Source organism: Pezoporus flaviventris, unplaced genomic scaffold (assembly GCF_033815535.1).
Source record: "Pezoporus flaviventris isolate CSIRO_AGI_PZ_B2104156 unplaced genomic scaffold, CSIRO_AGI_Pfla_v1 ptg000059l, whole genome shotgun sequence".
Taxonomy (NCBI): Eukaryota; Metazoa; Chordata; class Aves; order Psittaciformes; family Psittacidae; genus Pezoporus; species Pezoporus flaviventris.
Genome location: NW_026892607.1, coordinates 613,624 through 626,375, shown reverse-complemented (window position 1 = coordinate 626,375; position 12,752 = coordinate 613,624). Strand labels below are relative to the sequence as shown.

The 12,752-nt window shown below is 52.0% G+C and overlaps 1 protein-coding gene across 16 annotated transcripts in view; it reads left to right on the top strand.

Moving 5' to 3' along the window:
* Positions 1–491: 491 nt before the first annotated feature.
* DOCK7 (dedicator of cytokinesis 7) overlaps positions 492–12,752 on the top strand; it is a 109,828-nt gene continuing 97,567 nt past the window's right edge. For 14 of the 16 annotated variants that reach the window (XM_061469624.1, XM_061469623.1, XM_061469619.1 and 11 more), the window contains exons 1-2: positions 492–730; positions 10,824–10,929. In XM_061469624.1, coding sequence (XP_061325608.1) covers positions 693–730; positions 10,824–10,929 — 144 coding nt within the window. In that variant the 5' untranslated portion in view covers positions 492–692. The remainder of the gene's footprint in view (positions 731–10,823; positions 10,930–12,752) is intronic. The other 2 variants (XM_061469618.1, XM_061469617.1) reach the window with 1 other exon arrangement.

Sequence of the window (12,752 nt, the reverse complement as noted above, 5' to 3'; positions counted from 1 at the left end):
CATGCACAAGACCCTGGCAGTGGTTTTGGGGGGGAGCATGAGGCCCTGGCAGTGATTTAGGGGTGAGCATGCACAAGACCCTGGGCAGTGTTTTAGGGGTGAGCACAGGAGACCCTGGCAGAGTTTTGGGGGTAAGCGTGTGAGACCCTGGCACTGTTTTAGGGGTGAGCCCATGTGGGTCCCTGGCAGCAGTCCTGAGCAGAGACCACAGCCGCCCACTGCCCCCCGCTGAGCTCCTCCGGCCGCGGGTGAGGGCCGGTTGGTGTGACCCTGGTGACGAGCCATTTTCCCTAACCACGAGCGGACCTGCGCTGATACAAGCGATACCCCCAGCCCGCTCCGTTTGCACATGGGAACGGAGCGAGCCGAGCCCAAGGCGCGCTCCGCCCGCACCACGGCACCGACCGGACGCGCTGGGTGAAGCCTGCCCCAGGCCGGGAGCGGGTCGGGTCCCAGCGCCCGGCACCGGTGGGTGGGCAGCGGAACGGGGCCGCCCGCCCGCCCCGCCGTATGTCTGCGAGGAGCGGCCCCTGACCGGCCAGCGGGAGGAGGCGGGCGGGCGCCGTGGGGGGGAAGCTGGGCCGGCCGCGCCGCGCGGGTGCGCGCCTCCGCGGAGCATTACGGCTCCCGTTCGCGGCTCCCCGGCTCCGCCAGCGCCCAGGAGCGGCCGCGCCGAGCTCCGCAGCGCGGCCATGGCCGAGCGCCGCGCCTTCGCCCAGAAGATCAGCAGGTACCGCGGGCCGGGGGGTGCGGAACCGGGGCTGCGGAGGGGCCGGCGGGGAGCCGGGAGCCCCAACGATACCGCGCCCCTGAGGGGCGAACGGGCCCGGCGCGGCCCGCGGCTGCTGACAGGGCGGTGGGCCGGGGCCGGGCCGTGTTGTGGCTCTGGGCCTGCCGTGAGCAGCCCCCCCAAGCCGGGCCGCCGGGCAGGGTCCCCCCGAGGCCGGGGCTGCGGGTCCCCCCCGTCCGTCGGCCCGCAACAAAGGGGTGGGGGCTGCGGCCGTGTGTGCGCGCCGTGCCCGCCTCTTCCCCGGGGACCGGGGAGGGAGAGAAGAGGAGGAAAAGAGCCGTTTAATGGAGCTCGCTGCGAACAAAGGCCGGCCGGGCCATTGTGCAGCCCCTCTCGCCGCACAATGGGCGGCCCGGCGCTCTCGGCAGCGCGGACGGTGTTTTCCTGCCGCTGCGAGGGTGCCGGAGCCCCGAGTTCGCTGCCCGCGGCCGGGAGCGCCGGGGCCGGGAGGCCGGAGCCCCGCAGCTCCGAGCCTGCCCGCCCGCTTCCCTGCGCCCGCAAAATGGAGAAGACGGTTCCCTGCCTTTTGTGTGTGAGCAGCGGCCGGTTCGTGTTGGCACCGCTCCTTGGACGGGCAGAGCTGTTCGAGGCTCCTTGTGTTCCATAAAGTTGTGTGTTTGTTTGTCTTAAATAGGGATATTGATAGGAATTGCCTTCTAATCCCAGGTTTCTGCAGATCTATATGCCAGGCTAGGTGTGTGTGGTTCCAGGTTTGCAGCTCTGGCCAGCTACTCCTTGGTGCCCATGGTGCCTCTCTCCTTGCCGTGATTAGCAGCAGAATGAAAGGGGGAGCCGTTGGTTTTGCTGGTGCTATTCAGAAGGCTGTGGGCAGCAGTGGAAGAAGTATCATTTTCATGCCATTGAATGAGAAAACTGTAGCTACAAACTGTTGCAGGTACAGGAGCTGTGGTGGAGAAGGGTCACAGGCAGAATAAAAGGAGGTCAAAGGAAAAGGCTGGGTAGGAGGCAGAGGGAACAGCATCAATCCCGCCTCACTCGCCATCTGAAGACAGGGCTGAAAACATCGCTCCTCTCTTGTGGTTTTCTGCCAGCCTTGATGTGCACCAGCCAGGGGTTAATGTGGCAGATCAAAGCCTCGGGGTTGGAGAGAGATGGATTTGCTGCCAGACCGTTTTTCCTGGATCTCGGTTGTAGTCATAGAAATCATCACATGAGAGGCAAGTACTAGAAGTGAGAGCCTAAGAGTTCCGCAGCCTTGGAGCTGAACAGAATGGCCTTGGGGTGACCACTGCGGGTGCACACCATGCTTCTGCCCATGCTGGGCGCTAGCTCGGTGCAGTAGGTTCTAATCAGTACATTACACATTAAGCAGAAGCTCTTCCCTGTGAGGGTGCTGAGGCGCTGGCACTGGGTGCCCAGAGAAGCTGTGGCTGCCCCATCCCTGGCAGTGCTCAAGGCCAGGTTGGACACAGGGGCTTGGAGCAAGCTGCTCTAGTGGAAGGTGTCCCTGCCTGTGGCAGGGGTTGGAACTGGAGGAGCTTTAAGGTTCTTTGCCAGCCACAACAGCTGTGCACCTTTGGATCTAATCCGTTTGATGCGTGTTCAAGCCAAGCAAGCGGCAGCAGGATGTGTGTGCAGGTAGAGGTGGGCTTTTTGACACGTCCTGTTCGACTGTGGGGCTTGCTGTTTGTGCAGGCTGTGCCTGCAGCAGGACATGGGTGCCCTGCAGTGAGGTTTGCTCCTCCTAGGACAGAGCTGTTGCAACTCCAGCTCTTTTTTATGGTTATCTTATAAATACACTCATTTTATATATGCTGCTGTATTCCTCTTTGGGATTTCCTGTATTCTAGCATTGTCTTATGGGGAATCTCAAGTTCCTGGTTTGTTGGCTGCACATCCAGTGCATGTGAAGGCAAAAACTTGCGGACAGAAGAGATGCTGTAGCCGGAGGTGCCCAGGCTGAGCTGTGGCCCTTCTCATGCTGACACCGAAGAAGCTGCTGTGTTACTGTTTGAGAGGAGGAGAGAATCAAGCAGGCAGCATACGGAAGTCCTGAGGGCTGTTTTGGTGGCTGCTGGAAGCCCTCCCCGGTTCCATTGTTTAAAGAAGAATAGATCCATCCCATTTTCACACTCTGCCCTCCCGTTTGGCTTACTCATCGAGGTAGACATAGCATTTGTCTTATTCACAGGAAACAGCCATGCTGCTCTTGGTTTGCCTGATAGCTTGTAATCCAAATGGGATGCAATTCAGATCCACAGAGGTTAATTACTTCAAGACCTATGTACCAAACAGATGCGAGCTCCTAAGCTGGTTATTACAGCAGTGGTAGGAAAAGAAATGTGAAATCAGCTGTTCTGTGTCTTGGATAGACCACAGATGTGCTCTTCACAGCCATGGTTTACTCCCTGGGCTGTCTTCAACCAGTGTGGTGCACCTCAAGGATACGCACAGAGCTCCAGTGCCATGCGGTGCCTGTTTATTACTACTGGAGTCTTTGAATATTGGGGATGGCAGCTACCAGGGAGTGCTAGAGCAGTTTCAGAATGTCTGTGTAAGTGACAAGATAGATCTCTGACTGGGTCCTGCTGCCCTTTTGTTGGAAGGCTTTAAACTGGAACAGGTTTTTCTCCTGGACTTTGGCTGTCACGTGTACTTACTAATTCCTCTTGAGTGCAGAAGAAAGCCCTAAGTTACTGGGGAAAACCCTATGATACTGGGTTAATAAGACCTGAAATTGTTAATTTTTAATTGGAAATATATTGGTAACAAATTTTGTATTAAGCTACATCGGAACATGCCCTTCTGCGTGTGGTGCTTGTGTAGCTGCATGGGCACGGTTTCCGTCTCAGTCTAAGAACAAAGGTACTTCTGTTTAATACCCCCGATCAGCTCAGCATGGTGTTTGGGGGACTAGAGGAGAGTTAGTGGGAGGCAGGGTCCATGCCAGCAGACATAAAGCTCAGTCTCTGAGATGTGTCACTAAAACCCAAGCAGTCAATAGGTTGTTCCTGAGGAACCAGCTAAGCTGCCTGTTTGCTCTCAGCAGGGCTGGGTGTTAGCACTGACCAAGCCAGTGCTGTGTCCAGACCCTCTGGGGTTATCCTGTGCTGTCCCCACCAAGTACTCACCCCTTCACCTGTGTGTACTTTGCATTCCCACTTGCATTATCCCATTTTCTGGGTATGAGGCTGCTTGGCAGAGAAATGAGATGTAGAAGACGAACCACCAAAAGGTTGGTTTCGACTTCCTGAGTGCCCCAATAATGGAAGCATGTTGTACTGCAGCACTCCAGTGTCTTTCCAGCCTTTCCAGGGGCAGCGGGGGAAAAGCTGTGCAGGTTTCTTGGAGTTCAAATTCAGAAAAAGAAATAAATCACCCTTTAGGCATCATGCAGCATTCCCAGCTCAGGCAAACTCCTGTAGCCTTTGGCTGAGCCGCTGTCTCAGTGCCTTGTCAGTGCTTGTGGACCAGCCTGACACTGGGTTATTCCAGAGCTGCTGCTTTGGTCAGAACATCACCATTTTGAAAGTGTTTTTCCTTGGAAAGAATTTTTTTCTTCCTTCACTTCTCCCACAGTTAAAGGGGATCCTTCTGACTTGGAATAATGTACCCACCTTACCCTCTGTTGTGTGATGTATTTCAGCCTCACACGAGGCCCAGAGTGTGACTTAGAATCATAGAATCATAGAATAGGGTTGGAAAGGACCTTAAGATCATCCAGTTCCAAGTCCCCTGCCATGGGCAGGGTCACCTCACACTAAACCACATCACCAAGGCTCTGTCCAACCTGGCCTTGAGCACTGCCAGGGATGGAGCATTCACAACCCCCCAGTGCCTCACCACCCTCACAGGAAAGAATTTCCTCCTTAGATCCAATCTAAACTTCCCCTGTTTCAGTTTGAACCCGTTACCCCTTGTCCTGTCACTACAGTCCCTAATGAAGAGTCCCTCCCCAGCATCCCTATAGGCCCCCTTCAGACACTGGAAGGCTGCTCTGAGGTCTCCCCGCAGCTTCTCTTCTCCAGGCTGAACAGCCCCAACTCTCTCAGCCTGTCTCCATACGGGAGGTGCTCCAGCCCCTGATCATCCTCGTGGCCTCCTCTGGACTTGTTCCAACAGCTCCATGTCCTTTTTATGTTGAGGACCCCAGAACTGCACACAATGCTCCAGGTGAGGTCTCACAAGAGCAGAGCAGAGGGGCAGGATCACCTCCTTGGACCTGCTGGTCACGCTCCTTTGGATGCAGCCCAGGATACGGTTGGTTTCTGGGCTGCAAGCGCACACTGAAGCCGGCTCATGTTCATTTTCTCATCGACCAACACCCCCAAGTCCTTCTCCGCAGGGCTGCTCTGAATCTCTTCTCTGCCCAACCCGCAGCTGTGCCTGGGATTGCTCCGACTTGGTTACCCTGGTCTCCATTCTCTTGCTGAGAGCTGTAAGTTTTCCCATCCCTAGCTCTCAATGGAATCTGAAGAAAATTATTTTCACCCCCATGGGTTCAACCTTTCCAAGGTGCTTCCATGTGGATGGGAACCGTGTGAAGGTGCTGCTGTCCGGGGCTGGTGGGGTCTTCAGCAGAGCCCTGTTTAAAGGGGGTGCCCCTGCTCTCAGATGTTCGGTGATGTGGAAACTCCCCATCTTCCAGGGCCCTCACAGTGTGCATGGACAGATACTGGGAGTGCGCACAGCTTGTTGTCTGTATGGTTTTGAATTGAGGGGAAAACACTGCTGTTCTCTGCCTTCAGAGCTAGCATCTTATCTCTGCTGAAGCTGCCTTTATGTTGGACTGTAAAAGGTGACTTGGGAAGGATAAATTTACATTCCTGATCATGTAAAGCCCTTTTACACTGCCTGAACTACGTGTTAGGGGGACTGACAGCCGCCTTTGCCCTGCCTCAGGGTAAACAGGGATGTGTGAAACCTGCACCCATTGAAACTGATAACAAAGCTGTCACTGGCTTCTCCTGAGCACTGGATCAGGCCACAGATGTGGTCGCAGCAGGATGCTCGCTGCAGTTTATTCTCTTCGCACATCCAGATGCCATTTGTATTGTCAAAACACTGTCACAGATAACAGAAGCTGTTTTTAATAAGCTTCAGAGCAGCTTTTTCCTGCTCAGCTGATGTGGGTGCCTCGTGCAGGAGGCAGCAGCACTGACTTCTAGGAAAATCTCTGTCGGCTTAAGGCGAGCGGGAAGGCAGGGAGCACAGTTCATCCCTACAGAGCTGCTGCTGTTTACAAGGCTTCCTCGTTTGGTCGGGGTTCTTAGTGTGAGATGTGACTTTGATCTCTCCTGGAGAATCCCATCCTGTGGTTATTTTCACAGTAAGGTGTCTTGGGACTCACTCCTTTCGCTGCAGCCCAGTGGTGGTGCTTTCAGCCTCAGTAATCAAATATGATCAGAAGAGCACCACAGGCAGTGTTATATGGTGTTTTCGGTTTTAATCAATGGTAAGGGGAAAGGGAATATGTTGTTCATCTGTGTTAAGTTAAGAACCTACATTTACCTTGCAGCAGTCAGGATCAGGCTGGGTATTTCCTCAGTGTCACGCTGTAAATCAAGCCCATTTCACTCAGAGGGGAAGGAGTTCACTCCACAGGAAGCAGGAGCTCTGGTTTGGGAGGAAGGCTGCATCCAGGGCACGGCTGAACTGGCAGGGCCAGAGCTCTCCCTCATCCACCGCAATGCATCCCTGGTGACTCAGCCCATGGATGGAGCAGACCTGCTGGCAGGAGAGCCCAGGGGGAGCAGGCAGGGACATACCAACAGCTCATCTCAACTGCTCAGCAGGACAGACAACCAGCCAGTGCCATTTGGATTTGAAGATCCCCATCCAAGCATAGCGAGTATAGTAGGAGAGACACCTGCAGCCATGTGCAGAGCTGTACACAAGGGAGCTGGCTGAACAAACGGGATGCTTTCACTTTAAAAACTAAACCATGTAAATAGAGATTTCTCTGCTGCTGACGGAGAACAAGCAGCTATGCTATGGCTTGGCACAGATGCCTCACTGTACCAGGCTGTCTTTCTCAAGAGGCAGAGGCTCTCCGGGTGTAGAGTCACTGCACGTGACCCATGAGATGAAGAACAGGCTGGAGTAACAGTTTTGTGACGAGAGGGATGGGCAGAAATGACCCCTTTGCACTGCTCTGTCAGAGTGGGGAGGGCTGTGGAGAAGAGAGACTTCCTCCAATCACTGCAGCAGATGAGCTAGATGACTGTGTCCTGACCCACCTGGACAAGCCTTGGTGACCCTCAGGAAGGCAAAATGAAGACCTGATGTCTCCGGGATGCTGCTTAAGCTAAAAGAGAACTAAAAAGGCATCACCTTTTGGTTTTGACTGGGTAGGCCACGTAGAAACAGAAGTGATTGTTGTGTGTAGTGAAGAAACATGGAAGTGCAAGCAAATGGTTTCAGTTTGTTATTTGCAGCTCGGAGTACTTTGAGAATGACGGGTCCTGTTTTGCTTTAGAAGCCAGTTCCAAGGGGCTTGTTTTTCCTCCTTTGTCTTTTTCCTTTGTGTGAACCTCGTGCGCACACAATAATTAACCAGTGAAGAAGGTCAGAAAGGAAGCGACTGAGGAAGATGTACTTTAAACATAGACATTCATGAGGCTGTGGGCTGTAATTAACTGCAGTGTTTGTCTAAGGATCCCGGGTTACATGTTGAATATAAGGCAGTTATTAAAGAGGCAGTTTTTCATTTGTCCTTTTAATGATCAGGAGCCGTAATGACTCTTCTGTCCTGCCAACTGGATTTATTTTTTCCATTGGGAGACTATTGTAGGATTTATTTCTCTTCCCTGGTTGGGTTTGGTGCAATCCACTTTTTAATTGGAGTTGGTTTAGGAAGCATAGCTTCTAGTTAAAAATGGTGCTCCAGGTTTATAATATAACATGGTCTTACTAGAATAGATGGCATTTGTCATGGACAAACAGCTTTTGGAAATGGAGGAGGAGAAGGCAAGTGTCTTATCAGCTTTGGGGAAACTGTGAACCTCTGTGATGAAAAAGTGAGAAAACAGCCCTAAAAGTAGTCAGCTGGGGTGCTTTTCTCAATAGGAAAATACACATTTGGTTCTCCAAAGCCCTGCTCTGGCTGTATTTGGAGTGAATGATAGGAGGAAACAGGGTGCTAAAGGTGTGATTGCCAACTGGAGCAAGTGTGGAGGAGAGCCATTAGGGTGACCAGGGGAGCAGGAAGCCTGTTGCAGGGTCTGACCTTGCTTAGCCTTGTAGAAGGAAGGTTGGGGGGGGGGGATCCAACTAATTCTTGTGAACACCTTGTGAGTAGGAAGGAGTGGGAAGAGAGCTGTTGAACCTAAGTGGTGATGTTGGAACAAACCCAAATGGGTATAGGTTACCCAAAAATACAGTTGGTGATCAGATTACATTGGAAGATGGTTTCTAAATGTCAGAAGAATAGTGCTTTTCTATGAGGGGAGGTGGTCTTCAAAACATTGGTGAATACAGGGTCATAGAATCCCAGACTGGGTTGTGTGGGAAGGGACCTTATAAAGCTCATCCAGTCCCAACCCACTGCCACGGGCAGGGACACCTTCCACTAGAGCAGCTTGCTCCAAGCCCCATGCTACTGACAGTGCCCCTACCTGTGGTTGCAGCCAAGCCTGCTTCCACTTCAGGCTGGCTAAAGCACAGTTGTCGCTGGAGTCAAGGTTGTATTTATGAGCTGTGCCCCAAACACAGCACAGCTCCCAGGCACTGCAGAGCTGCCCAGCTGAGACCAACGTACAGAAGGGACTGAGAGCCCCAGTGGAGCCTGTCACAAAGCACACCTCGGGTTCATACAAGAGGAGCAGCGCCGAGCAGCATGGCTGGGCATTGCCTAAGCGAGCGAGGGGCTGAATCCCTGACAATAAGCTCTTTCGCGTCGGGCATTACACCAAACTGAGTAAGAGATTGGCTTTAAAGCAGAAATCGCCTGTGTCCTGGGGCCAAGCTTTTAAATCTCCTGAGCCACGGATGCGTGGTGGTTTCCATACCAAGCAGCCGTTTTAATCCATCCCAGATCTTCCTATAACTGCCAGCAGCTTGTGTGGTTTGATCTCACGTGTGTGTGTGTGTGTGTGTGAGTGTACGCTGCGCATGGGGGGAGCAAGGAAGATGGGTTTCCCAAGGGTGCTCCGGCAGCCTGAATGCTGTCCGTCCTCAGCAGGAAGCGAAGACATGGTCCCCTGTGGATAAAGGCAAACCCGAAGGAAATGACTTCTTGCAGCCAGAATACATGGAACTCTTAGTTTTGTTTTTCCTTCTGCAGTCCACTTCTGTAGAAGACAAAATAAAGCTTCCTCCGGCTACTCTTCCTCCCACCCTCTGGCCTGAGGAAACATCTGCGCTCCATGGTAGGCTCGGTTGTCCCAGCTAGTTCCCTTTTAGAGTTCCCTTTGCTTCCATTGACATCAGTTGGCTCCACTTGCCCCCAGTGTTCACTGTCACAGCAGTCCTGAAGTGAGGAGCCCATCCTGATGCCAAGGTTTTGCTCAGGGAAGTTTAACCATCTTTATTGGACAGGCAGTAGTCCAGTGGAAGGGGTCCCTGCCCGTGGCAGGGGATTGGAACTGGATGAGCTTTAAGGTCCCTTCCAACCCAAACCATTCACTGGTTCCATGATTTGAGCAGCTCATGTGCCACACTGATACGCAGTAGGTTGCCCTGAGTGCCGTCAGTTAGTCATGATGCTGTTCTCACAGAGACTGCTGACACAGCAGGAGGAAAATCACCTGTGTCCTTGCAGCCTCTGCATCTCTTACACACTGCTTAGCATCTCTTTGGAGCTGGGACTTAGTTCTGGGGGACAGAGCAGGCTGCAGTGCTGCCATAACACGTTATAACACATAACAACATAGTGGTGAATAACAGTTGGGAGTGGATTTCTCACTCTTGTGTTGGTGAGGTCCTGTAGACCGGGGATAATCAGCAGCTTTTCAACAAAATGGGGTATTTTGGTGAAAGAGTCTGGGTTTTTTGTTTGCTTTTGAAACAAAACCATTTCTACCATACTCAAATCCTTGGTTATCCCAGTTCCATTGCTGAGCTGGAGCTCACTGCTGGGTTACAAGGCGGGTGGTTGTGTTAAGGCTTGACCCATGGCTGTTTGTTCATGCAGTCTTTGACAATGAGTGTTTCCCTCCCCTGGGCTCTTCCTTTGCTGACATACTCCCTTGGTGGGTTTACCCAACTGCTGTGTCTTCAGGCTTACCAGTGACAATGGGACTTACTGAGGGAAAGAGAAGACCCCAGAGGGGTGCAGTGTGGGTTTTACCCTCCAGGCATGGAAAGGTTGATCTATGGTTTTCCTTCGTGTAGAGAAAAGCTGCCCAGAGGTGAGATTCTTCTCTGGCAGAAACCATAAGGCTGTGCCCTGCTAGCCAGTGTGTTGTGTGTCCCCTCTGCTTGTCACTACAGTCCCACTGCTGCCTTTCTTATGTGGAAGGGGAAATAGGGTTTTGTTCTGACCCAGTTGGTTGTTTTCTGTGTGTCATTCCCTGGACGTTTCGACCCATCCTGCTTGGGATTGCTCTTCTGGCCCTGAGCTGGGTGTTGAAGGGGTTGGATATCGGGTGGAAAAGGGTCTGCTGGTCCTTATCTCTGTGACTGCAAACCCCAGAAATGAAACACACAGGGATTCAAATGAGAGAGTGGAGCACAGGAGCAGATGTGTGACCAGGCTTGGAATTGCTGAGGGATGTGGAGAGCACTGGAGGAGAGCTTTGCTTGGTAGGAACTGGAAAGATCCTGCTGGGAACCAGTTTATGTGTGTTCAGGGTCACAGGCATTTTGTTGCCACAGGTGTGCATGAAAGAGCAGTTCACAGAAGGAAAGAGAACACGATTGCTGTGAAGAATGTGTATGTGCAGCCTTGTGAGAGTTTTGTGGTTCTCTGGTTATTTAATGTACAGGGTCTGTTCTCACTGGCTGGTGACACTTACACCAGCCAGCATACCAAGCATTTGGTTCTGTTCCAGCAACAGTGTAAAGCATATTTAATACACCCTCTTCACTGTAATTCTTTTGCAGTGATAACGCTGTCTCTGTCTCCTTTCAGAACCGTAGCTGCTGAAGTCAGGAAGCAGATCTCGGGGCAGTATGGAGGCTCTCCCCAGCTTCTCAAGAACCTCAATATTGGAGGCAGCGTCTCTCATCATACAACCGTAAGTAACGCTTGGAACCTGGAGAACCAAAGAAAGGGTGCAGGGTTATTTTGATCACCATTTGGAAAGAAGTCGCAGCATTGACAGGTTGTTGACTTAAATGGCCCTAAGGAAAGCAATTCCATGCAAAACCTGCTGATTTTGGAGGTCTCTATCTTGCAAATCAGTTGGTGTAGGTAGGAATTTGTGTTCCTGCCAAATCTTTGTAGGACAAGGGACTCACTCAGCTAGATGCTGGTTGTTTTATCCCAGACGAGCCTGGGCTTTGCATTAGATCCCATGTGCATGCGTGGTTCTCTCCATGGCTGGAGAAGCCTGGAGAAGAGAAGGCTCCGTGGAGACCTCAGAGCAGCCTTCCAGTATCTGAAGGGGGCCTATAGGGATGCTGGGGAGGGACTCTTCATTAGGGACTGTAGCGACAGGACAAGGGGTAATGGGTTAAAACTTAAACAGGGGAAGTTTAGATTGGATATAAGGAGGAAATTCTTTCCTGTGAGGGTGGTGAGGCACTGGAATGGGTTGCCCAGGGAGATTGTGAATGCTCCATCCCTGGCAGTGTTCAAGACCAGGTTGGACAAGGCCTTGGATGACATGGTTTAGTGTGAGGTGTCCCTGCCCATGGCAGGGGGGTTGGAACTGGATGATCTTAAGGTCCTTTCCAACCCTAACTAGTCTATGATTCGATGAAGAGCTCTTTGCAAGCTCCATCACTGTTTTGTTGTGGTTTTGTCACTCTTGAGAGTGGGCCCACAGTGGCTCATCTACTCTTCAGAGGTATTTAAATGTTAACGTGACAAGTGAATGTAGCTGGTCCTCAGCAATACATACTCACTTACAGGTTTACAGTCCACTTTCAGCAGTGGCTGAAATGCAGGCCACGTTGTCAGAATCACCCTTTCTGAATCAGATTGTCCTGCATGGCTGACCAGGAACCTTCAAAACCTCTTCATCGCGGTGGTAAACGCTCCAAGAGTTCACCCAACACATTTTCAGGCTGGAAGCGTTCCTTTGCTTTGGGTTGTGGCTTTGGGTCATAGAACTTTCTTTTGCAGCAGTTGACTTAGGAAACAAATATCACAGCATCCTGTTTTCTTCAGAGAGGGTTGATTAGGTCAGGCAGTCCTGGAAGCATGCCCTGAATTTGATGCTCTGTGCAAGTGTCCTGAGTTTACAAGAGTTCTTCTCTTATTTTGGAGCAGGGTCCTGTAGAATTTTCTCATGTGCTGCTCTGTGTCCAGTGTAAGGCATTAAAGCTCACTCCTATACAGCACAAATGTGTCCTTAGAGCTAGTACCATCTCAAAAGGGATCTCCAGGACTCAGCTGACCCCTGGCTTAGAAGAATGACTTCGCTGCAGGCTGAAAGTTCATCTTGAAGGAGATCTGGCTCTGCCAGAGTCACTGGGGATCAAAGAGGGCTGGAACTCCTGTCGTTTCCCTCAGTGTGAGTGCAAGGACACCAGAAGGCTGGCTTTGTCAGCTGTGAGCCCAGCCTTAATGGTGAATGAGCGCGAAGGAGGAGGGGTTAATGAGAGTGGTGTGTCCAGGGCTAATGCTTTATTGCAGCAATCTCTGTAGGGGTGTGGAATGATAATGGGAAGCCCTGACTTGGCAGTTCTCTATGGTCTTTTGCATAATCCAGTATTAGGCAATAGGGAGGGACCCCTGCTATTAGCGGTGTAGGACTGGATGGAGCACTCAGGGTCATGGAATCCACTTCCCTGCAGCAGTGGATAGCTGAGGAGCAGCTGCCTACTTTGAGGACCCATTCGGTGTCCATCCTGCAAGCTTCCATGTCTCACTTGTTTCCCATGTGGTTTCATC